General features: G+C 45.4%; 1 protein-coding gene across 4 annotated transcripts in view; it reads right to left on the reverse strand.

Annotated features, from left to right (window-relative positions):
- ppfia4 (PTPRF interacting protein alpha 4) overlaps positions 1–25992 on the reverse strand; it is a 66403-nt gene extending 40411 nt beyond the window's left edge. For all 4 annotated transcript variants that reach the window (XM_034532175.1, XM_034532174.1, XM_034532177.1 and 1 more), the window contains exons 1-2: positions 25676–25992; positions 25191–25489 (exon numbers count right to left, since the gene is read on the reverse strand). In XM_034532175.1, coding sequence (XP_034388066.1) covers positions 25191–25448 — 258 coding nt within the window. In that variant the 5' untranslated portion in view covers positions 25449–25489; positions 25676–25992. The remainder of the gene's footprint in view (positions 1–25190; positions 25490–25675) is intronic.
- Between the last annotated feature and the right edge of the window lie 1530 nt (positions 25993–27522).

Genomic DNA, 27522 nt, shown 5'->3' on the forward strand with positions numbered 1-27522 from the left:
TGGCTCAGCCAGGTTTCAGTAAGACACAATAAATCAATGTGATTGTATGATATTAAATAATTTACTAATCCAGCTTTAGATGACAGAGATCTAATATTTAGGAGTCCACATTTAATTATCCTGTTTTGTTGCACTGTTGCAGTAGTGTTGTTAACCTTTATGAGGTTATTTTGTATGACTCCTCTTCTGGGTTACTTTTGATTTAATTAATTTAAGTGGCCGTGGGACAGACACAGTCTCTATAGAGTTAAGGTTAAGGGTGGGTAACTGCTCGAATGGAAGTGCAGACAAGGGTGGAAGACTACAACTCTGCTTCCTGATCTGAACTCTGGGTCATGGATTAAGTCTGTTAATCAACTTGGCTTTGTTTGCAGAAATGAGACTCGCTCCATCGCAAGTGGGATGAATGCCGTCTTGACTCATCAGATCCCCCAGAAAGTCTGCCAGTTATCTATGTAGCCCACATTGTTTGCTGGGCACCACCTACAACCAGCGGTTGAATGACGACATGCGGCTATACATGTCATCATTGATCAGATTGGGGAGAGGGCCAGAGAAAACTACGATGTCCGACATTGTCTTGGCATAAGTACACACCGATTCCACATTAATTTGTGTGACCTCAGATCGCCGCAGTCGGGAGTCATTACCACCGCCGTGTATTATAATCTTACTGTAACTACGCTCATCTTTAGCCAGCAGTTTTAAACAAGATTCAATGTCGCCCGCTCTGGCCCCCGGGATGCATATGACTTTGGTCCCTGGCTTCGCTATCTTCACATTTCTGACTATGGAGCTACCTATAACCAGAGTGGGTCTCTGAAAGCGGGTGCGTCGCTGAGTGGGGAAAACTGGTTTGAAACGTGAAGAGGTTGGTGGTGCTCAGCGGGCTTCTGTTTAGACTTAAAACTCCTTCGAACAGTCACCCAGCCATCCGGCTGCTCCGGGGCTGCCGGGGAACAGCTAGCGGAACCTACGGCGCTGATGGTGGGGAGCCGTGCATCTAACCCACTTAGAACTTTTCAATTCAATTCAGTTTATTTTGTATAGCCCAATATCACAAATTTTGTAATGTTGTTCATTCTGTACACATGACTTCTATTGCATCTGTCCATCCGGGGAGAGGGATGCTCCTCTGTTGCTCTCCTGAAGGTTTCTTCCCTTTTTTCCCTGTGAAAGGTTATTTTTGGGGAGTTTTTCCTGATCCGATGGGAGGTCCTGGGACAGCGATGTCGTACGTGTACAGATTGTAAAGCCCTCCGAGGCAAATTCGTGATATTGGGCTCTATAAAAAAATCTGAATTGAATAAGCCAACATGCTTATTAATCAAAATAAGCATGTTTCTACAATTTTGTTTTGACATGGAATATCATCAAAATCTTCTGCTCAAACTTAACTGCGTGTTAGAGGATACATTCATGGCTGGGTATTGGTTCAATAGAGTTGTGGACAACAGGTCACATAAGATTCACCGTCAGTTTAGGAGCATGAACACACACATCTGTTTAAAAATGATTCGCCTCTAATCTGGTCTGTACTATGATGGCCATGGAATGAACATTGCTGCCTTGCGTGTGTATGTTGTGCATATCTGCATCGCAAGGCTCTGGATGATTTATTTATTCCATGTGATTTTTCTTTCTGGAGCTCTCCTGCCTTGTAGAGCACACACACACACACACAAAGAAACTATTTTGTTTATTTAGGGATATGAGGAAAAATGAGGCAGCTCATTTTCACTGAAAATACAGAGGCTTTTATGTGTATGTGTGTTTTCTCATATTTTCACTATACAGTAATAATAACTGTAATAATCCTTAACCGCATCAGGGTCGTTCTGAATGTAGTTTAATAATTGCTGCATGCATTGTGATGTCTGTATGATCAACTTGTACGCAGAACACTCAATACCAGAATGCAAGGAGGAAATATTTATGTGGCACGGATTGCGTGAGTAACTTCTCTGCTACTCTTTGTGTGTATCTCTCTGTGTGTGTGAAACTAGTCACACTGAGTGAGCTCATCTGTTCTGGGGGTCTATAAATATTGTAGATGCCATGTACCTGCAGTAGACCTTAGCAAGCTACTGCACGCACGCACGCAGGGATGCAGAGCCCACTGCTGTTTAATGCAGGGATCTCAAACTCGCAGCCTTGGCCCGCGGACCGATATTTTGTGGCCCCCTACTTGACCTCAAAGTTTAGTGTTAGTGCGGCGCGAGCGTTTTTCTCACACGCACGATTTTCGGACAGTCCGCGAAACCTCCTCCGGAGAACGGCCGGTGTTACGGTTTAAGAAATGACTGTGTTAACTGGCGACTTTGAACAAACGCGTCTGTTGTTGTCGTAGTTAGACAGCTGTTGAAAATAGGAAGAGAACACGTAGCTGCCCTCGTGAATGCCGCATTGTTTAATTTGTATAGTATATATTATTATATAGGGCTGCACGGTGCTCATCTGCATCAGCACCAGTGGAGTAGGAAGTATAGCCTATACACAGATATTTTAGTGAAAGTACTAATGTAAAAATAGCCTAACAAGTAAAAGTGAAAAATATACTTGCAAAAAAACAAAAGCATCAAAAGTTAAAATTCTACTTGCAAAAAACAAAAGCATCAAAATAGTGTACAAAAGTATGGTACTCATCATGCCGAATAGCCCATTTCAGAATAATACGTAATTATTCCGGGCTGCACGGTGGTGTAGTGGCTAGCACTGTCGCCTCACAGCAAGAGGGCCGCGGGTTCAATTCCCTGTCGGAGCGGTTCTTCTGTGTGGAGTTTGCATGTTCTCCCCGTGGCAGCGTGGGTTCTCTCCGGGCTCTCCGGCTTCCTCCCACAGTCCAAAGACATGCTGCAGGTTAATTGATCTCTAAATGTCCCATAGGTGTGAATGTGAGAGTGAATGGTTGTATGTCCCTACATGTGCCCTCGATGGACTGGCGGCCTGTCCAGGGTGTCCCCTGCCTTCGCCCTATGTCAGCTGGGATAGGCTCCAGTTAGGCGCCCTGCGACCCTAATGAGGATAAGCGGTATTGAAAATGGATGGATGGATATTATTATATTATTATTATACTTCATTACAAAATTAAACCAAGCGGCATTCAACGGGGACGCTGGCGAAACTTAACGCCGCTCCGTCTAGGACTGTTTTTTTTCTACAATTTAACATTCATTTTAATTATTTTTAATTTTATTTAACAGTGTAGCCATTCTTCTGAAAATCTTGGATTATTTTTTATTTTGTGATTGCCGTTGGCTCCTGCTCTCCACCACTGCGATCTGTTCAACTGGCGTTGGCTGGCTAGCCGACAGTCTCTTGCTGGCCGGCGGCTGCCAACGGGCCAGCCGACTCCCTGCTGGATGCTCTCCGCCGCTGCCGCCTGGACAATCCTGGTCAACTTTATAACTGCCGCTGCAGAGATGCTCATCTAGATGGCGACGGGTCCGCTGGCAAGTTGCTGCCGCGCCTCCTCCACTGTTTGTCTTTCTTTTTTGGGTTTCGTGTTGATTGGTTGGGATTGTCTTGTGTGAATGTTGGACTTTGGATCCGCCTGCTGGATTTGGCTTGCTCGACCGTCACCGGAGCAGCAGTCGGACGGTCTCTGCCTGTCTGGTACCTCGCCACTTGTTAGCCAGAAGCTAGCTTCGCCGGTACAGGGCTCACCTGTATGGGACTCCTGTGGCTCATCTCCGCACTCAGTGGCTGGACAGCCTGCTCTGGTGTGCCCCACGAAGCACACCCGTTCGGACTGGTCCGCTGTCACCCTGCCAGCTCTCCTGGACGCTCACCTGCGCCCGCGGACTGCTGTCAACGCGGAGGACGCCGCCTCTCTGCTATACCCATGCCCACCAGTGTCCAACAGCCGACTGGCTAGCCTGCTGCTAATCTCCGACGCCATCCGGCTGGTTTCCCCGTCTCCAGCGAAGCTACTACCGGCACGCTCTGCTCCTCTGCCCCAGCTGCACTGGCTCTGTGGCTTCAACATTATCACCTGGACCATCTACCGTTGGATTACGTCACTCCCGATCTCACATCATGTGGAGTTTTAATCTGTTGCTATGTTCGACTCTCACGAGCGCATCACTGCCACTCCGTTACTCGGCAACAGAGATGTTACGTCTCCGGACCTTCTCAAGGACTCCCCCACCTCAGCTTGCATCCCACCATTACATTCTCAAACGACCAAGATATATCCACCGTGGCTCTGGACAGAACTTTCAATACACTCAACACAACAGCAACACAAACATCCACTCCTTCTTGTCCACAGGGCCCCGCCCCCCGCACACTGCCCGTCCTGTCAATCACAGTGCACTGTCCCCCCTGCTCAAAGCAACCACCTACACACCACTCACCTGTCTGAAACTTTGTCTGTTGAATATCAGATCCCTCAGTAACAAAGCTCTGTTGATTGCTGACTTTATTGTTGACCATAAGCTAGACATTCTATGCCTCACTGAGACTTGGCAACAGCCAAATGACTTCTCCCAGCTTAATGAGGCTGTCCCACCGGGTTTTTCTTTTATTAGTAAATCCCGTGCGACTGGGAGGGGGGGGGTTGTCTCGCTCTCCTTCACCGTGATAACATCAAAGTCACTGCTGTCACAATCCCCCATCACTCCTCTTTTAAATGTTTAGCTGTAAAACTCACAGGCCCCAAACCCGCTATCATTGTAACCATCTACAGACCACCAAAACCCTGTTTTCCTCAATGAATTCTCATCACTACTAACATCTGTATGTGCAATGTCCCCCACTGTTATCCTCCTCGGTGATTTCAACATCCACATTGACAACCCATCTAGTATCTAAAGACTTCACATCACTCCTGGACTGTTTTGGTATTATACAACATGTCAACCTCCCAACCCATAAAAAGGTCAAATAATCGACTTAATCTGTTGTACTGACATCACTCCCACTAACATTGATGTCACTGATTTCCCCATTTCCGACCACAAAGCTGTACTTTTTGACATTCACACCCAACTACACAAAGCCAAAGAACAACGGACCATCTCCTTCAGAAACATCAAACATTTCGACACCACAGATCTCTCCACCCTTAGGCACCCAGCCCACCAACAGCATCCTCCCTGGCTGACCTTGTAACCTCTCCTCTTCTCCTGCCTCTCCTCTTCCCTCATCACCCTGGCCCCCCTGAAAAGTCGCTCAGTCTCATTTACTCACACTGCTCCCTGGTTCACATCGGAGCTCCACCAGCTCAAAGCAACTGGCCGTCAACTGGAGCGACTCTACAAAAAGACTGGACTCACGGTACACAGCCAAATGTACTTGGACCACATTCATCACTACAGCCCTCACCACTGCTAAATCTTCATACTATTCCAACCTAATCAACACTGGTACAGGCAACAGCAGAGTCCTCTTCTCAACAGTCAGCCACTTACTTCAGCCTCCTAAAACCCTCCCTCCAGACATCTCCGCTGATCAGTGCACTGCCTTCCTGGACTTCTTCAGCTCTAAAATCAACACCATTCACCAACAACTGGCCTTATCTTGCACCTCCTCAAACAATCCACCCTGGATGATCACCACTGGCCAACCTCTCATCAGCTCCCTCTCCGACTTCACCCCAGTATCAGAACACACCATCTCGAAACTCATCCATAAAGCCAAAACCACCACCTGTCAGCTCAATCCTCTTCCCACCTCCCTTGTCAAAGCCTGTCTGCCATCCATTTCCCCCATGATCATCAACATAATTAACTCCTCCCTCACCACTGGTACTGTACCCCCCCACTCTCAAACTGGCTGCCATCACACCTATCCTGAAAAAACCCGGTGCTGACCCAGCTGTCCTTAACCGGCCCATCTCCAACCTCCCCTTCATCTCCAAAACACTTGAAAGGGTGGTTGACGCACAATTACAGTCCCACCTTGACACAAACAACCTCCATGAGCCCTTCCAATCCGGCTTCCGTCCAAAACATAGCATTGAAACAGCCTAGGTCAAAATCACCAACGACCTCCTCCGTGCAGCTGACTCCGGACTCCTTACAATTATCATCTTCCTCGACCTCAGCGCAGCATTTGATACCATCTCGCACCCTCTGCTCCTGGACCGCTTGGCTGGCATTGGAATCACTGGCGCTGCACTCTCCTGTTTCACATCATACTTCACCGACCGCCAACAATTCGTGCAACTAAGGAACCACAAGTCTTGGTGTTCGGGTGTTTCACTGGGAGTGCCCCAGGGGTCAGTCTTGGGTCCCCTTCTTTTCACCATTTACCTCCTCCCCCTGGGCACACTCCTCCGTCACCATGGGGTCCATTTTCACTGCTACGCCGATGACACACAGGTCTACATCTCCTCTAAACCGACCGCTGCCATACCTCCTACCTCCCTCATCACCTGCCTTGATGACATCTGAAGCTGGATGAGCAGGAACTTCCTAAAGCTATAGGCAATAAAACTGAGGCCCTGCTCATCGGCTCCAAATCCATAATTACCAAAGCTTCACCCATCATCGTCGACGGATTCCCTGTACCCTTCTCCCCCCAAGTCAAGAACCATGGCGTCATTCTGGACAGCACCCTTTCATTTGCACCCCATATTCAAAACATCACCCGGACTGCATTCTTCCACCTCCGCAACATCTCCAGACTCCGCCCATCACTGACCCAGTCCAGCACCGAAATCCTGGTCCACTCATTTGTCACATCCCGCATCGACTACTGCAATGCCCTCCTCACCGGACTCCCCACCAAACTCATCAACAGACTGCAAATCATTCAGAACTCTGCCGCCCGGATCATCACCTGTACCAAATCATCGGACCACATCACTCCTGCACTCATCCAACTTCACTGGCTCCCTGTACAATACCGCATCAACTACAAAAACCTTTTCCTCACCTATAAAGCTCTCCACAATCTAGCCCCCATACCTCTACGACCTCCTTCAGGAATACACTCCCTCCCGCACCCTCCGTTCATCCTCTTCTGGACTGCTAACCATCCCCACGTCACGCCTCAGTACCATGGGTGCTCAAGCCTTCAGCTGCTCAGCACCCAGGCTCTGGAACTCCCTCCCCCCACACATAAGACAATCAGACTCCATCACATCATTCAAGTCTCAACTCAAAACTCACCTGTTCAAACTGGCATACTCTTTATAACTGGACCCTGTGCACTTCACTTGTTTTTATGTTGATGTTCTGTTTTAATGTTGTTCCTATCTTTCATGCTTTTATCTTTTATCCTGTAGCCTATTATTTTATTGTAAGGTGACCTTTGGTGACTTGAAAGGCACCTCCAAATAAAATTTATTATTATTATTCACGAGGAACGCTACACGTGAAAAGTCGCCAGTTAACAGGGTCGCCTGATAAACCGAAATACCGGTCAACGCGGAAATACCGCATCCGAAAGTAGTTTACGGTTACGGTTTCTCCAGCCTAAGTGCGTGACGTCCAGCAGCACATAATTCGGCGTGCATGGCGTAAGTGCAGCGTTCGATTTTCAAACATTTTTATCGGATTGAAATCCGTGAAATGTCATCGGAGAACGGCCGCTCAACGCGGAAGTACCGCATCCAAATGTCGAACGCGTTTGAATACTTTCTCCAGCCGAAGTACGGGACATCCAGCTGCCCATAATTCTGCGTGCATGGCGTAAATACAGCGTTAGATTTTCGGACACTTTCATGGGATTGAAGTCCGTGAAACCCCCTCCAGAGAACGGCCCCGATCCTGTGCTGTGATTCTAAATGGCTCATGACGTCACACAGGAGCTGAAGTCACAAGGACAGGATCATTCTCCACACAACGTGTGTTATGGAAAGCCCAGCTCTCTCAGACAAACCTCTGCCATTTCCCAGCATGCAACGCACTAATAATAATAATAATAATATATCCTTTATTGATCCCCGTAGGTAAATTCTTCTTTGCTTTTGACCTTCCTCGGTTATTAAGGAGCAGTGGGCTGCAGTGAAGCACCCCGGGAGCAACTGGGGGTTCAGTGTCTTGCTCAAGGACACTTCAACATGAAACTATGGGGAGAGCGGGGATCGAACCGGAGACCTTGTGGTTACGGGACTCTCCCCACTGAACTACAGCCGACTAATGTATGCACACCATTCAGTGGTGAGAAGTATGCTGATGCCATTGTAAAGCTACAGGGGGAATTTGATCACAGCTTTGAGGACTACAAGACACACACAGGCCCGTAGATATCACTCCCGCAGCCCCCGCACCGCGGGGGGGCCTCGCGTGGCAATTTTTTAATTTCTTTTTTAATCCAACACTAGCCAGGACTCGGCTGTATTGCGGCTAAGTGTCGGCTGACTCGGCTGTGTTCCGGCTCGATGCGGCCAAATGTGAGCCACCTTTGGCACATTTCACTGTTGCCATGTCTGGCCCAGGTGTAGCTGTTACGGACATGGGCAGATTCTGTCTGAGACATGGCAACCGGTTTATCGACTCTGGCCGATGATGGCTGCCGAATCTGGGCTGAATAATGTAATAAATAAATAATATTACATTACGTAATAACATTAAGATATCCCTCAAAGTTGTCTCTCTCATATAAAGCTACACAATAAAAAAAAGTATTTTAAACTGGCTTTATAAGTTTTAAATAATAGTTGTAAAGGCAATCGTAACAGGCAACCACTAGGGCCACCTGCTACGCGGACTGGTGTTATTGTTGGGCCACGGTGTATTCTGGGAGAACTACGAGGAAATTTCTCTTGAGGAAAAATGAAACGCACATTTAAAAGTGGTGCCCAAAAGCGGCATTCAAAACAGAACATTTCTGAATTAAATGCCAAACTTCCCAAAAGTCTTTTTCGACCAGCTGTTGAAGGATGCACTCATCTGCCAGAAGAGACAGGTATTGTACTGTTTGCTATAGTTAGCTAACATTACCACGTAGCTAACGTTATACTTTGACAGCTGTACTGCTCTGTCTATGTGTTGTGCTTGAAAATACATTAACCTTATTAAACCTATGCTCTCACTATACCCCCTGCGCCCATTATCGGACCCCCTCCTTAATTATCTCCACAACCACATCGTTGTTTACTTCATTTCACGTTGTACAACACTGCAACCCTTTTGAGAAGACAACGGCTCTGTACAAAATAATAAAAGTAACCGTTAAGTAAGAAAGGTCATTTTCCAAGCTAAAACTGATCAAAACATATCTCAGAAGCTCCATGTTACAAGAGAGGCTGTCCGGTCTGGCCATCCTTAGCATAGAGAATGTAAAGAGCGTGGAGTTGTTATGTTGTTGTAACATATGTTCTGTTTGAGCTGTTTGATAGGCCCTAGTATATGCTTTTTTTCTGTTGGAATTCATTTGTTCTCTGTTTGAGCTGTTTTTTCTGATTGAATAAATTTCCCTCAAAAGAAAAGCTTGGGTACTGTTGGATAATGATAATGACCGCCGGACAATACATTATCCGGACAATACATTATCCCTTACATATGGGGGGGGGGGCTCTCAGGGTTATTCTGCAGGGGGGCCTCATGTGTTTCCGTTACGGCACTGGACACACAGGAGACACTTTTCAGATGTTTGCTGACCTTCTCCTTCGATGTGCAAGATGCCCTCCTGTGCTTCAGATGGAGATCATGGGCCTGCAGTGCAACTCTGAACTCAAAGCCAAGTTCAGGGAGGTGAGTGGACAAGCAGACACGCCCCCACCTTCCCTGAGCTTTCCAGGATGTTCAAGCGGACCATGTGCCTTTCTGGGAGCACATATCTGTGTGAAAAGCTCTTCTTCCAACATGAACTTTAATAAGTCAAAGTACAGGTCCAAACTCACTGCCAGACTGAGGGTCTCCACTGCTTCCTCCCTCAAGCCCAATGTGGCTCAGCTGTGTGAGAGGAAGTACTGCCAGGTCTGTGGCAGCAAGGAGTAGACAAGAGAAGCCTATGTTCTGAAGAACCGTTCATGTTCTGAAGAACCTGTTCAAGCATTCATGTCCTGAAGAACCGTTCATGTTTAATTCTGTTCAAACATTCATGTTCTGAAGAACCGTTCATGTTCTGAAGAACCTGTTCAAACATTCATGTTCTGTAGAACCGTTTGTGTTCTGAAGAACCCGTTTAAACGTTCATGTCCCGAAGAACCGTTCATTTTCTGAAGAACCCGTGAACCCATTCATGTTCTGAAGAACCGTTCATGTTCGTTCCTGTTCTGAAGAAACCGTTCAACCGTTCATGTTCGTTCTGAAGAACTCGTTCAACCGTTCATGTTCTGAATAACCCGTTCAACCGTTCATGTTCTGAAGAGCCGTTCATGTTCGTTAATACGTTAATTAATATTAAGAAAGATTGAGAAGATTGGATCAGTTGTACTTTTTTTTGAATACTTGAGCCTCACCCAGTCTCCAGCGGCCCCCAGGTAAATTGAGTTTGAGACCCCTGGTTTAATGAATCTCACAGCTCAAACACGAAACAACTTCTATATTTCCTTTCTTTTACCTACTCTACATCTTCTTCAACACCTTTAGGTGCATTGCAGGATTTCTCTACACATGTTATTATTTAACTACCCATTATTGGTGATGGGACATCGCAAGGGGATGAAACATGCAGTACATCCATTACAGTTAGTTTAGCTACTACTTCCTGTTTGTTCTCTACTGGTCCATTATTGCTTTCATCATCCTGCCCTAGTGAACAGGAGAGTCCTCCACATAGTTTTCCAGCCAGACCCACTAACACACTGAGCTGCTCAGCTTTGGCAGCAGATCAAAAGCAGCCATCAAGTTTGGAGCTTCACAGCCAAACGAATATACACACAGAAAGAAAAAGCCTTAGCTTTAAAGTGTCAAATCGTCACTTTTATAGCTACTTCCACCTGCTATTATGATTTCAAGACTCATTCTGGGCAGGCTAAGATTATACTTCATATTAATCACATGTGATAAAACACATACGCACAGCCATAAACACACACATATGGAGTTGCTGACAGTTGGTGTCCCATGGGACAGAAGGTGTCAGAAAGTCAACATCATCCCGTCCCTCTCCTTCCCCCGTTCCCATGGAGACTGAATTTTCAGGGCTTTGAGAGGTGAGGAGAGAAAACCCTGAGTCTCACGAGAACATGCACCGTTTTTAAAGAAGTGGTCGGGGGCGGACTCTGAAATGTCTGCTGTGTCACTGGCTTCTACCTAGCTGTGGGGTGGGTGATTGGCCAGCATGTTTGGTTATGCCTGTATGATTAATACTGTGCACTGTTTAATTGGCGCATCACAAATCAACGGAAACACCGCAACAAACTTGCAAACACCGGGAAGCCAGCATGACTCAAAGTTCAGTGGAACGTTACAGTGCAATGCTTCTAAAAGGTTTTGCTCTCATCAGCTCTGCTGCTCCCGTCCGGTCTCGTTGAGCGCAGAAGAAGGTCCCATTTATTTGTCATTTGTTAGTTAGACTGTAAAAGGTTCTGAAAAATGACCAACAATGTATACTTATGCAGCCTATTCATTTATGTTTTGGACTATTACTAATTGGATATTAATGCATTAATAAAAAATTGAAATCACAGTTTGGCCACCTCCAGAGATCCCTTTGCATGAAGTATATGGAGTCTAACTTGGCGACACATGAACAAGCAGAGATGTTGAGTAGGTAAAAGGACAGACAGAGGGATGCAGGATATCGAAGGAATATACAGTATGCGTTTTTTTGCGTTTTGTATGTATCTGAGAAATTGTTGGATTCGTTGGTGGTGTGCCCTCAGAGTGAGAGAGAACACTGGAGGGACATATGTTCTGTTGGGTCAGCATTAAACAAGCGCCAACTGGGTATGTAGTGTATTCCAACCGCGCTGTTGTGTGTAGTCTTTAGGTTTGTGCGTGCGTGCGTGCGTGTGTGTGTGATGACAATGATGCAACGCTGAAATGAAATGTAATTTTTAACGAGGGAGGGAGAAGTGATTATAACCTGATGACAATTTTAGATGATCTTGCAGTTCTAATAAATGCCCAGTATTTGTTATTGAAAGCAATTACATCAGCTTGTATAGTTCTCGAAAATTAAGTTTTATAATGCTTAGTAGAACACCCACAGGGTGTCAGATCAAATGCTCTAATTTACGCAGGCTGGAGGGATTTATGCAGCTGTTTATAAAAGTTTGCCAGTGCAGTTGTTCCAAATAATTGTTAATCTGGCTCTAAAGATGTGTGGCTTGTTAAAGGAGCAACATATGACATTCAGAGCATTAATATAGCAGCAAACAACTATTGTCTAAAGATATAGTGGAGTGATATCTACCTGAGCAGAGAAGGAAGTCACTCCCCCTCTGTATGTTCTGTAGTCAGATCCACTCTGCACTGCTCATCATACAGTGGTTACAGCTGATAACGCCGTCCAGACCGACAGTCCGCAGCACCAACCCGCCGGTTCCCTCGCAGGTAAACACAGTTAGCTCTGTCAGCCTATTGTGTAGTTTCTCCTGTTGGCATAATTACCAAGAGCCACCGGCTCCAGCCTTTTCCTGTTGAGAGCCAATCAAAATGCTCCCAATCTTGTATTATGCACCTTTTAATCAAAAGGAATATTAAACCTGACGGATGGACAAAAACTGTACAGTGCTTCCATTAAATATATGTTTGATCACATGATGATATTTTTTATTGCAACATCATCAAGGGCTCCATTCAATATTTTATCACTTCTACTGTGTATCTTGCTTTCTGCATTCTCTTATTATCACTTATCCTTGCTCTTCAATATGTTGACTTGTTTTTGAGCAGGGAGGTATATTACTGTAATCTGGCAACCATGGAAACAGTATAGGGTTACAAAAAAATTAGACAGACTACAGATGACTATATGTTTTTGAAAGAGGAAAGGAAAGAAATATTAAACAAAAGTCTTGTGTTGAACCCCCCTTCATTACTCAACTCATGTAAGATAGCAGAGAAAGGAGAGGAGAGAAGAAAGAAGAGGTTGCTGACACAAGATGCCAGCACAGGCTGAGAGAACACAGATCGCAATGACAAAAAGATGTAACTGAAACTGGAGAGGCAGAGGATGGAAAGGAATATCGGAGGATGGCAGCAGAAGTGAAGAGGGGGGGATGGGAGGAGGGGTGGCACTGTCTGAAGCAAATGGCGGAGCTTCTTATGACCTTTAACTACAGGAACTTCCTCTCTGTCTCAGTCCATCTCTCATTCACAATAGTCTTGCCTCATCCCCTCTCTCATTTGCAAGAAGACACCAAATTAAAACAGCTTTCCAGAGAAGCTTTAAGCAGCCTTCATTAACCTTAAGTAGAGGGGACGATTGCCCGCCAACCCCTCCACTCGTCACCACAAACAGTGCCTGCAATTCAAATTAAATTATTATGTTTCCCTTACAATATTTTTAAAATGTGTTAGCTCACAGCTGCCACATCATATTTTGCCAAGGTAATGCATGTAGTGCCGTTTGGCATGGTCAGGCTGGTGTAATATGAATCTCTGCAACACACTGAGGAGTTGGCCTGAAGACAACATGGAATATCAAACTGACATACACTCATTTACATTGTTGAAAATAGATAGGCAAACAAGTTTCATCAACAACCACAATCTCCCCCAAATGTGACTCATTGTAAAAAAAGGAAAAGGAATACAAGAACTGGGAAATGTTGTGGAAGGATTTGGGTATTTAACAGAGTTATTTAAAAATAAAGAAGTCAAAGGTACATGCCTGTGTGCATTAGAACATTTGAGGGCCACCAAGATTCCCTGTAGAAGAATACGGTTAAGGGGCTTAAAGTTATCCTGGAAGCTCAAACGTACCCCTTTGTAAAAACCGGATAAAACCATCAACAGTTTAAATCTGCTTACTTTTAGATTCTGGGTTAATTTTGGATGATGCCAGTATAGTGGGATTTTCTCCACCAATTTCAACGACGTCTTACTTGCTACTTTCATGCACTCATTTTCTCTCGACTCGACTACTGCAACTCCCTCCTTTCCGGCATTAATCAAAAATCCATCTCCCGCCTCCAACTAGTCCAGAATGCAGTAGCTCGGCTTCTGACTGGTTCTAACATACGGCATCACATTACTCCAGTCCTGGCCTCTCTCCACTGGCTCCCTGTTAGTTTTAGAATTGATTTTGCTGCTCACTTTTAAAGCACGCCTGGGTCTGGCCCCAAGCTACATCATTGAAATGTTAGCCCCATATGAGCCAGCTCGCAGCCTTAGATCCTCCGGTGGGGCCCTTCTGGCCGTTCCAAAGTCAAGGCTTAAATCAAAGGGTGATCAAAGGGTGCTTTTGCCATCAGAGCCCCTCGACTTTGGAACGACCTACCTGAGGGGATAAGACTAGCAGGATCAGTAGCTTCTTTTAAATCACTTCTTAAAACCCATTTTTATAGAACTGCTTTTAAGTGATGTCGTCCTTTTATGCAGTTTCCCCTTGTTTCCCCTATTTTAGTTTGTCTGTTCTGCTTTTTTTTGTATTTGTAATTTTCTATTCCTCTATTGTGTTCATTGCCTATATGGCATTGTCTCCTTTGCCTCATGTATTTTCTGAAATGTTTACTTGTATTGATGTTATGTTTTTACCTTGCTTATATGTAGAACACTTTGTAAACTCTGTTTTTAAAGGTGCTATATAAATAAATGTATTATTATTATTATTATTACTTGGGTTTTGTAGTATTTAGAGCCACACCACCATAACAAACTAACAGAAGAAACAAATATTATTTTTAGAAAAACTTTAAAACTCCTTCAATTGTCAGGATCACTTTTATCAGACACAGACATCTGAAGCAAACTGTCACAGTTCAGCTTCTCTTCTCCCTTGCCATTCTATCTCTCACTCACCTAATCGGCTCATTCAGTGCACCTGTTAGTCACACCCACCTCATCAGCTCAATAACTCTCACTTGCCCACACTGCTGCACCTACTCCCTTTAAGTTTCACACACATTCACTGCCCGATCGTTCTCTGCATTATGCCCAACTTTCCAGTGTTTACCCTCCGACTGTTTTCCCCGCCTCCGACCCCTGCCTGTTTGGACTTCTCCACCTTGCCTCTACCCCGGTAAACAACTCAGCCTTCTGTCCTCGACCACGAGATTCTTGCCTTGACTTTGCCTCAGTAAATTATGTGTGTCTTCTGCCTGGGAATAAAGTATCTTTTCTGTGCACCTGCCTTTAATAAAGCACTAACTTGGAGCCCCATTAGGATCTGAGAGCTTTCTAAGAAACTCAGACTCATTTAAAAAAAAAAAAAATGATACCCCATGTTCAGAGCTGCAACTTCAATAACACATTGAGAGAAAATTTAAAATCCACTATACAGATTCCACGCTATAAAATAGACATTCTCCATTTATCTGTATTTTCCTAAATATGCATTAACCAAATTGAACACTGAATATACAACTACCACAAACTGGACTGAAATTATGAAAGGATTCAAATGTTCTCTACATGTCAGGGTGGCCACGCCATTGCTGCCACGGTTTGTCTTACAAGGACTGCCAAAAAAGCACTGTTTCACTACAAAGAAAGTCTTCTAGAAAGAAGTCCCGACAGACCTGATGTGCTGTATGTTATAGCAAACAGAGCTACCTTCAAGTTCAAGTCAAACTTAATACAGGTGTTCAATTATCCAGATCTAAGTAATTAATAATTGTGTATAAAATTATATAATCAAGCATTTAAAGTGTTTGTTACTGTTGTATCTACAATGAGTGCACTACTTGAAATTTGAGGGGTTCGAAAACATCGAAGGGGCATCTGATGTCACTGACACAGAGCGTGAGTGTTTAAAGTCTAATTGTGTGTGTGCACGAGTGTAGAGTGGGTGAGAGTCAGCATGAGTAAATGAAATGGCTATTAGAGTCTGGAATTGAGGGTAAGAAGAGACAGTGCAGGGCATACGGCAACAGAGAGAGTAAGAGGAAAGCAGCTAAGTGTGAATGATGTTCTTCTTGCACTGGGGCAGACTAGTCACAGCCCCCATTATTCTTATGGGGCACCACAATGCTTGCTGACCTTCAGCATCGACAGACTGAGCTAGCCACAGAGATGACAGTGACTTGTCAGTTATTCATACAATTACAATATGTGGGAGTGGTTCAGGCTGTTACCATTGGAATGAGATGAACTACATCAACTTAACAATGCAATCACACAACAAATATTTCCTTGGTACCAGTGAAACAATGCTATAATAAGACGCACGCACACATGTCATGTAAACATAGTAAAATGGTCTCAGGCTACTATGAAGATGTGAAGACCTCCTGGTTTAATGAGCTGATTTAGATTAATTCAATGCACACATGCAATTGCTACAGGACATATACACAAATACACTTCCACTTGGTACGTTAATGCACATATATATATATATATATATATATATATATATACACACACACATATATGTATATATACGCATGTATATATATATATATGTGTATATATATATATATATGTATATGTATATATGTGTGTATATATATATATATATATATATATATATATATATATATATATATATATATATATATATATATATATATATATATAGTCTCTACTGTCTTTTGTTTCATGGATTGGAGGTCCATTCATACATTGTCATATTCATTTAATGTGTTTATGTAACGCTGTTCATTCTGTACACATGACATCTATTGCATCTGTCCATCCGGGGAGAGGGATCTTCCTCTGCTCTCCTGAAGGTTTCTTCCCTTTTTTCCCTGTGAAAGGTTATTTTGGGGGAGTTTTTCCTGATCCGATGTGAGGTCCTGGGACTGGGATGTCGTATGTGTACATATTGTAAAAGCGCAAGAGACAGAGCGTCATTCAGACTGAGGGAGAGACGAAAGGGAGAAGAACAATACCTTGAAGAGAGGGAACACATCAGTGTCTCTGCAATCTAAATATGAATATGGGGTCCTCACTGAGTCAACTCAAGTTTATTCATAAAGTAATTTTAAACAACAGGTTTGCAGGAAAACGGAGGTGGTGCTGAATAAACGGATCGTGATTTAATACAGAGACAAGACGATCTGCAAGCTTTCTGTGGATGTACGTGCACTGAAAATATTGTATTAGTTTCTCCAGTGTGTACTTAGTAAATTCTGGTTTAGAAGTGTAAAGTTGGTGCATATCTTCATCTATTTATCAAAACCTATCCTCAGAACACTGCATATGTTGTTGTCTGGCCAGCCATGATAGCACTTTCAGCTAGCTAACACCTCATTCACATAAGCAAAAACATCTTCCCTGGGAGACACATCCAAGAGTCTTCTGTATGTGTTTATGCATGTGTGGCTGGGTGTGGGACGTATCCACCCAATTCAACACACACAGTACCAGGAAGTGCTGACTCCCTGTGGACAATTCATCACTTCTTATGCAAGAAATCAATACCTTTAGCATCTATTTACCAGGAGTAACTAATTGAGAACTATTCGAGGCAATGATCGTATTCTATGTTTTACAGCCTGATTCCCTTTTTTAAAGTGTCTGCCATGAAATCTATCAACTACATGAACATTTTACGCAAATGTGAACTCATTTAAAGCAAAGGGGATTCGTCAGAAGAAGAAGACAAAGACAAGAATGACAATCAAGTTTAAACCGCACAGCTAGACCAAAGTGGACAATAATTACCTAAACTCCACTTTGGGTATGTTGACTCCTGTTTTTGCCTCTAAATAAGTGATCAATATTTGTATATTAACTTTTCAATTCAATTCAGTTTATTTTACATAGCCCAATATCACAAATTACGAATTTGCCTCAGAGGGCTTTACAAATTGCATTTTTATCTAGTTAGTTTGATTTTACAACCAGCAACTTAACTTTTCCTGTTTGGTCTCGACCCTTTTTTAAATCCCTTTTTAGCTTACTGCTGTTTTCAGTAAATGCTCTGATAAACTCACTACTTGCTCAGCACCAAAAGTCTGGTGATCACAGTGGAGCATTGAGCAGTTGAAAATCCAGATATTTCTCTCAGTAGTTAGTAAAGAGCTAAACAGAACAAGGAAGAGTGGATATTGGACATTTATTATATGGACAGAAACATGATTCACATGTCACTCACATATGCTTATTTATGATCCACATACTGAAACCAATTCAACACAAATGATTAAACAAATAGACATAAAGGTATGATTTGTTATGCAGCCTTCACATAACATGAACATGCACATATTTGCTTCACAGGAGCCATTAGCTATATACAGCACTGTGTCCTTCTCCCACATCCTGCATTTCACTTGCACCGCCACACTCTCAAATGTGTGTGTGTGTGTTATTGAAAGTCAGCAGAAAGTCAACATATGTACTATGTTGTGAGACTCTGACAAGCTGTATGTCATGGAGCAGATGAAGCATTTTGAAGTTCTTTAAATCCCTTTAAGGGTCCAGCCAGGGACTTAGCTTCTGATATAGCCGCCTGTGCTGCAGCTGCTTAAGTCTCTAGCTGGGAAAAACTTGGATCTAGAAGATGTCACCATTTATACTGTGTGTCTTTGCACATGTGTGAGTGAGTATACTTTCAGATTGTATGCCCTTGAAGTTCATAACCTTGGGCATTGAGACCTTGCCATACTTTTCTGAAACAGACACAGTCTGAGTTCCACATCCAAACCGCAGTCAAATATCCACACCCCCTCCCACTCACCAACGCCTTATCTTTCATTCGGAGGGTGTGCAGGAGGGAAAGCGAACTGACAGAGTTCCAATAGTGTAGTTGTTAGACATGGCAGGGCTGTGGGCTTAACTGTTGGCTGAAAAACTTCATCTCACATCCCCTTGCTCCTCCTTCTCCTCCTCTTTTTCTCATTCTGTCCTTTCCTGCCTCCCTCCTTCATTACGATCGCCATCCCCTCTGGTAGTCCTGCAACTCCAATCACTCTTCTATTATTACCAGGGAGAGGGAACTCACACACACACACACATTGACTGTTCATTCTATCCATTACCAGCGCATGTCTCTCGCTGCTGGGGACTGTCAGGTACGCTTGATTCTGCTTCTTCTTTTCCTGACGTACTCTCATTTTGTTTCTCTGCTAAATCTGACTCTCCACATCCATCTCTCTTTCCCACTCCTCCTTCCCTCCCTCGCTTTCTCTCTCCCGGACCGCCAGGGGGACAAATTGGTGCCCGTCGGAGCTAAATGTGCGTCATGCTGAGAGCCAGATGGTACTGGCAGAGGGATAGAGCGAGCGAAGGATGGATGCCACTGAGAAGATGGAGCACAGAAGCCATGGTGTGGCAGGGCAGTGTGGGGGAGCTAGATTTGCACACTTACAATCTATTAGTGCTCAGGGGCCCGAAAGCCCCTTGCCAGGAGCCAGTCTGACCATGTCAGAGTGTTTGGGTGTGCTTGAATCAAGACTGGACAACAAGTTCAGGAAGAAGAGAAGTGAACTACTGAGGAGTGGAGGAAAATAGACTTACAGATGATGTAAAGCTGTCATGATGCAGCAGGAGGGGAAGAGAGGATAATATAGAAATGATGTCAGTCAGCTGCTGGGAGGTAGTAGACACCTTGTTAATTAGATTCACTTCTTCCTCTATCTCTCACTCGCAACATTTTGGGGCTGCCAAAGTTATGGCCAGAAGGTATCTGACTTGTCCATCAACACTGAAGGTTAAGCAAAGACATGAGATCCTGGCTCCACTATAGCCCATGTCGATGTGTCCTTAACCCCCAAAAATGGCTCCCGTAGCTGTGCCTACGGTGTGTGTCTCATCCTACCTCACCGACCGCTCTTACCGGGTAACCTGGAGAGGATCTGTGTCTGAGCCTTGTCCTCTGACTATTGGGGTCCCTCAGGGCTCAGTGCCTGGTCCTCTTCTCTTCTCTCTGTACACCAACTCTCTCGGCTCTGTCATTCGCCCGCATGGCTTCACCTACCACAGCTATGCTGACGACACCCAACTGATCCTCTCGTTTCCTGAAACACAGGTAGCAGCACGAATCTCTGCCTGTCTGACCGACATCTCTCAGTGGATGTCCGCACACCACCTGAAAATTAACCCGGACAAGACTGAACTTCTCCTGCGTCCTTCCGTCGCAAACTAAAAACACATCTTTTTCGACTATACCTTGAATAGGGAAGGTAGAGCCGTAGTAGCACTCTAGTAGCACTTAAATGTCCCTTACTGATAGCACTTCGTAGTTTAGCACTTTAGTAGCACTTAAATGGCACTTACGGATAGTACTCTGTAGTTTAACGTTATTGAAGAAATTGTACTTGCTTGATTCTTGTTGCTCTGAGTTTGGACTCATGGTTGAATGCACTTATTGTAAGTCGCTTTGGATAAAAGCGTCAGCTAAATGACATCCTGCTTGGTTCAGCGTAATGTTTTATTCTCTCTCTCTCTCTCTCTCTCTCTGAGCGTGAGGTCAGAGGTTGTGAACGCGTAGAGTGCTAGCAGAGTTAGCACGCCGAGATGGACTTGAGCTGGCTCACACGCAGGCACGGGATTCGGCTTATGCCGGTGTTCCCGTGCTCTGTGGAGGACTGCAGCCTGGCGGTGGGGGAGGTGGTGGGCTACAGCAGCGTGAAGTCCGCTGCCCGGATAAACAAGGCTGTGGTCTTATTCCTGGACAGCATCATTAAGGTCAACACGGTGGTGGAGAGCGGGCTCGTGGTGTTCGACACACACGTCCCCGTCTCTTCCCTGGTCACGGCGGCGGTGACGGTGGCGAACGTACCGCCGTTCGTGAAGGACGAGGTACTGGTGGGGGAGCTGTCAAAGCACGGGAGGGTCACGTCCCAGGTGAGGAAGATGTCCTCTGGGAGCAGCTCTCCACTATTGAAATACGTGGTGTCACACAGGGGGCAATGCTTCATGCTGCTTCATGGCAGGAGCGAGGACTTGGACATCTCTTTCACGGTGAGAGCTGATAACGCTCTTTTTATCATTTATGCAAAAACTGACAATATGAAGTGTTTTAACTGTGGGAGGGAAGAGCATCAGAGTAGGGCCTGTCCTCGGAGGAAGGCTGGTGGACAGGACGACAACAGGGGGGACCCCAAAGACGGAGAGGACACGGAGGGGGGTCGGGAGCAGCAACAGGAGGAGGCAGATGGGGTGAAGCAGGTGAGCACGGAGGGGGGAAGTGGGGCGAAGCAGGTGATCACAGAGGGGGGAAGTGGGGGGAAGCAGGTGAACACAGAGAGGGGTAGTGGGGTGAAGCAGCTGAACACAGAAGGGGCAGAGGTGGGGCAGCAGGAGGAAGAAGAAGAGGAAGGGGCTGAGATGGGTCAGCAGGAGGAGGAAGAGGAAGAAGGGGCTGAGATGGGTCAGCAGGAGGAGGAAGAGGAAGAAGGGGCTGAGATGGGTCAGCAGGAGGAGGAAGACGAAGAAGGGGCTGAGGTGGCCCAGGAAATGGAGGGGGAGAGGGCAGGTGTAGTACTGCAGGTGGAAGAAGAGAGGGCAGGGGCGGCCCAGGGGGGAGCACATATTCAGGAGGACAGCCAGGGGTGCACTGGAGGACAGGTGGAGGTGGGTAGGGGGCAGGAAAGAGGAGGGAATGAAAAGTGTGGGCAGGTCATGGTAGGAGAAAGTGAGGTGGAAATGGAGGAGGGTGAGGAGAAGCTTCATCCTCTGAAGAGGAAGGCCGGGGGGGGGGGGACGAGGAAGACTCGCAAAAAATAAAAGGGACCTGTGGGCCAAGGGTATGAGCCTGAGTCCAGTATGGACGAGGACTCTGTGGTAGAGAGTGGGTCCTCTGATGAAAGTGACTCTCTGAGGGAATATAGTCTGGCCAGGCTGAAATGGTTACTTAAAGACACAAAAAATAGGAAGTGTGAAGTGGAGAAGCACTTCACCGATCTACCAAAACTTATTAAATCTATCCGGCTTCACATGAAGAACAAGACGAAGAGAGGGTTTACACGCCAGGAGATCTATAGACTTCAGAAGATCAGGACAGTGGTAAATAAAGGGCTGAAGGAGGAGGCTGACAGCCAAGCACAGGAGGCCGGAGATCCGGAGGAGCAGCCTGGAGGAGCAGCCCGGAGGAGCGGCCCGGAGGAGTGACCCAGAAGAGCAGCCTGGAGGAATGACCCAGAGGAGCGGCCCGGAGGAGTGACCCAGAAGAGCAGCCTGGAGGAGCGACCCAGAGGAGCAGCCCGGAGGAGCGACCCGGAGGAGCAGCCCGGAGGAGCAGCCCGGAGGAGCAGCCCGGAGGAGCGACCCGGAGGAGCAGCCCGGAGGAGCAGCCCGGAGGAGCAGCCCGGAGGAGCAGCCCGGAGGAGCAGCCCGGAGGAGCGACCCGGAGGAGCAGCCCAGAGGAGGAGAAACCTTGACTGAAACTATGGCATTGAAACGGGGTCTCAGGACCACCAGCGGACAGAAGCGTTGCGTTTGTTGGTTTTGGTTGTTTTTGTTTGATTTGGTTTTGAAGTGAGTGCAATGTTCTGTTTGTTTGTTCCTTTTTTTATGAAAAATAAAGGTTTTCTAAAAATCTCTCTCTCTCTCTCTCTCTCTCTGCCTCTCTCTCTCTGCCTCTCTTTTCTTACAGGGTTTCTTGGTGACATTCAGCTGCTTACTTCATGCTCCACTTTCCTTCACATCAACCCAAATTCCAGTAGTTGGTGCTTACATAATACCTAGCACAAGATTTGGACTCCAGCAGCAGACCAATATTAGCTTTGACGTGCAACCCCTCGCAAACAAAAAAACTCTCTCGTACAATAACTGTGATGGCTGAGTACCAAGCTTGCAAGGCTCACTTCTGCTGGCCCTGGTTCAAGTAAGGTAAAATACCCTGCACTCTATTGGCCGAGCTAACCATAAGACCATGTATTAATGAGTCGAGTAAAAAACTTAAACTCTACTAGTTCCCAAATGTTAGAGTACTTAAACACCAGGCTGAACAGCAGTGTTTTAACGCTGACCACGCCCAACAAAGTGGGCTCTGTTGCACCTGTAACCACAATCAACAGGGATGTCACAGCGTATTGATAAATCCTGTCCGTCTCTGCAGCAAGGTGAGAGGTAACTGTATGGTATCAAAAACAAGATTTGCAGATGCCCCTAGTTATGAGAATATAGTTTCAAGAGAAATGCGGAGAAGTCCCCTTTTTCTGAAATGTTACATTACTTTTGTAAGCATTGGTGATTGTTTACTTAGGTTGCCAACTTTTTATTCATCATTACAGTTCCTTCTTCTACATATATTAATATATACCACTCTGATTGTAGACCTATGTGCACATTATATGTTTGTGTTAATGTGTACATGTGCATCTGCTTCCATTCCTTATGCTAAAGTTGGCTAATAGCCTCCTGACTCATGACTCACATACTTGAGAGTGGTATCAATCATCTCATCTACTCACAGCTATAAAAGAAGCACTAAAGAAGAATTAAATGTTTATTGGCCTTTCATTAGCAAACACTGAAAAATAGAAATATAGGAATATATGACCCACGAATATATATGGGAGAGCAACAATGACCTGCTTGGTTCACCAACTGTCTGCTCACACACACACACACACACACACACACACACATGCACACGCATACGCACGCACACACATTGTACTTGCCAGTGTCAGAACAGTTTTTCTCACACAGAAAAGGAACAGGCAGAATGTTTGTGTGTGTGTGTATACGTCATAAGCATGTGTGTGCAGCTTGCATGCCTGTGTGTTTGTCTTTGGGCAAACCCATCTCTAAGGGCTGAATTAGAAGCATTTTGCACTGTAATGGGCTGACATTAAACTCTATTCTCTATAGCTAATGAACATATCCATTCTAGTCTCTTGTGTGGTTGTGTGTGTGTGTGTGTGTGTGGTAAAATGGCAACATTGTCCCATTTTTACACACGTGCACACCTTGTAGGTGAAGATGACAAATGTTTGTAGGCAAACGGAAGAAGGAGAGTGGTTGGATTTGGACAAAAAAAGCTGCCTTGCCATGCCAACATTTGTACATCAGTCTACACCTTGGGAGCAGAGAGAACTGAACACACACAGAGAAAAATACATCTCACATAGTCAGCAACACACATATCGACAGACTGACTGGAGGGCTACACAACAAAGGTGGCAAGAGCAAACGGATAGCTGTGATGTTGTATTGTAGCCAAGGGACACACCAACTACTGTATGTTAATCGCAGTCGCGAATCAGCCTAATTACTGCTGACACATATAGGATGGTGGGGTCAGCAGCATTGCCTACTGCTACAACATGGCTTGAGATACCGGATACTGTATGTTATTTTTTTTAGCTGTAGAAATGACCACTGCTTTGTAGAGAGAGAGAGAGAGAGAGAGGTCTATGACTGTATAACTAATACTTGTATTATTGAGAGAATAAAACATTACGCTGAACCAAGCAGGATTAGAAAACAAGCATGACAGCCTCTTCCCACTCTTCTCTCTCTCTGACACACACAAACAAACACACACAGATGAACAGACATGTATGCATGTGTAGAGGCAAGCAGCCCACGGCCATGTACACTAGCAAGCGGCCATGTTTCTTTCACAAGAGGCTGCAGTGAGGCTGTCATCGTCAGCATGGTTCTCTCCCACACACACACACACACACACACACACACACACACACACTTGACTGTGATATCATGTCACGCATTTAGAGCAGAGGGTCAGATGGTAACGCAGTTTTATGTGGTGAGGCTTCATTGTCGTCATGCTCAGTGACTGAACCAGCCCTTATTCAGCTCTCTTTCTCTCAAATACACACACTTACTCATGGGCGACAAACATCAAAGATATCAGCACCTTTCAATCACATAACTACTGACAGGCAGGCCACCGAATACAGGTGAGGCTGTTTCAATCCATATAATGATATGGTGAGCCCTGTCCTCTTCTCTGACCAGCAAGGCTCTCGAGACCTCTAGGGTCCTGAGCCAGCATTCTTCCTTGTGTTAGTAAAAACCCTCCATCCTAATATTACATTTTGACACAGATTAGATCGAGCTGGTTCCACCTTGATGCCATTTTAAGGCCACTTGGTGCATATTCCCTATCACATTTTCAGTTACAATAGCACAACACATACTACGCTACTGAGTTGCCCACTCTGCCTACAGTTGGAAATCCATGCAGCCTCAGTACCAGAGGTTTCAATATCACCAATGCCCGGCCCACAGTGTAGACATTTGTCCAATTCAACACCATAACGTTACTGTACCTCAATATCATCCGTCCACCCCACACAACAGCCCGACCCTCCTCACCTGAGGCAGCGCGGCGTTAATCTGCCGTTGGAGCACGTCCCTCTCGTGCAGCGCCCCCTGCAGCTTTGTCTGAGACTGAATGAGGGTCTCCTGAGTCTCCCTGAGGGACTCCAGGAGCTTGTCCCTCTCGTCCAGCATGTTGACCATCAGCTGCTCGAAGTTGGCCTCCTGGTCCGAGCCGTTCGGGACGCCGCTGGTGCCTCTGGGAGGACCAGCCGAGTCTCCCTCGTTGATGGTCGGCATCACCTCGCACATCATCTTACCTGCTCTGTGGTGGGCAACGCTATATGACAGTGTCGCTGTCGGGATTGAGAATGGGATGTATGTGGGTTATAAACCTGATAAACATATTTACAGTAACTGTTAAGAAGGCCTTTTAACGCCTCATAGCAACGGACCGCCAATGCAATCGTAGATACGTGTCTTTATACTCTCTTTGCATTACATTCCTCCTGCATCAAACATGCATCCTTGTATCGCCTTACCTTATCAGAGTGATTGAAACGACGAGATGATGAACCTTTCATCCATAATAATCGGCGTTTTTTCACCCCGTGAGCAGATCCGCCCTGCCCGGCGCGCCATGCACTCACATGTAGAAATCCCGGCGTAATATGATTGACAGCTCAGAGATAGATGGGTACGTTTGGAGGGGTGTTGCCCGCGAGCACGACGTAGATAATAGCACATTGGCAGTCAAAAAAAAAAGGAAAAATATCCCAGAGGAAATGTTTAATCTGCGTCCTTAGAATTGGGCACAGGGAAAGCGAGTGATATTTGCATCCGCCTTCTCCGCTTCCATCTCTCCACACACCGCCACCGAACCGACGCTCACTCCTCGCACGCACGCACGCACGCACGCACGCACGCACGCACGCACGCACGCACGCACGCACGCACGCACGCACGCACGCACGCACGCACGCACGCACGCACGCACAGGGGAATCTGCAGTTGTTACTACGAAGCTGCAGCTCTAGAAATAAGGGACCGACTCCCAGCTTTTAACCTATAGGGCTAAACGTTTGGCACCACATGCGCGTGCAAAACGGAGAACTGCAGGACAGTCACTAGTCGCAGCACACATTTTAAACTCTGTACTGTTATCAAGATTCTGCTGTTTTCACAGGCTTGACCATTAACTGGTAAAATGTAATTTTATATATAACTTTTCATATCAGCACCACTAAACGCTTTCATGACCCGACAGCTCCTGAGACACGATGGCGTTCTCGCAGCAGTTTAACCAAGTCACAGAGGCAGGCTGTGCACAAAGAGTGAGCAGCGCACCCTGCAGGATCTAAAATTCAGTTTAAGATTATAAATATTAGCAGTCGTCTCACTGCACTGTGTTGGCTGTGCATTGCTCTGAGTGACTAACAATGAGTCTCACTAAATTGTTTAATTGCCATCTTTTCCTTAACACCTGAAGGCTAGGCCACCTCCCGGGTCCTGCCTCCTGGGCCCTGCCTCCTACCATGGCCCTGCTGATGCCCCTTCTCTCTATCTCCTGTTTACATGGATCCTGGTTATCTGGATCGTGGTCCATGCCTACTACTCATTATATGAATAATTTCTGTCATATGCCTTGAATGTGCTGTAACTCCGTAACACTTTTCATTCTGTACACACGACATTTATTGCACTTCTGTCCATCCGGGAGGGATCCTCCATGCCTACTACTCATTTGAATAATTTCTGTCATATGCATTGAATTGACACATGACATCTATTGCACTTCTGTCCATCCGGTGATCCTCCTCTGTTGCTCTCCTGAAGGTTTTTCCATTTTTCCTGTTTTTTGGGGTAGTTTTCCTGATCCGATCTGAAGTGCTGGGACAGGGGGTGTCGTATGTGTACAGATTGTTAAGATTTTGGGCTGTACAAAATAAATTGAATTTAATTGAACTTGTCAAGCGCTACATTTTTGTTGTTGTTTATGTTGCAGTGTTCATGACTATGTTGCTCTCTTTTGACTACATTGAGCAAACTGTCTGATAATCTATATAAAATACATATACTGAGCTATATTTTTACTTAAAGATGTTTTTTGATTCAGCATCATTTAAATAATTATATTGCACTTTACATGCATAGTAAAAAGAGTACCTGTTTAACGTATTGTGGCAATACATTTTGCAATATGAACAAATTAAAAAAGCAGCAAAAACGTTATTTTCCATCTCTAAGTTCTAACCGTGATGGTTGGAAGTAGTTCTGAAGTTTCGTTATTACTGTGAAAATAATAATGATTGCGGTGTAAATTATGTGGTGTATGCAATTATTCAGACACATTAAAGATATGCCAAATTATGTCTTAAAGCATGATAGA

This window comes from Cyclopterus lumpus, chromosome 5, assembly GCF_009769545.1.
Source record: "Cyclopterus lumpus isolate fCycLum1 chromosome 5, fCycLum1.pri, whole genome shotgun sequence".
Taxonomy (NCBI): Eukaryota; Metazoa; Chordata; class Actinopteri; order Perciformes; family Cyclopteridae; genus Cyclopterus; species Cyclopterus lumpus.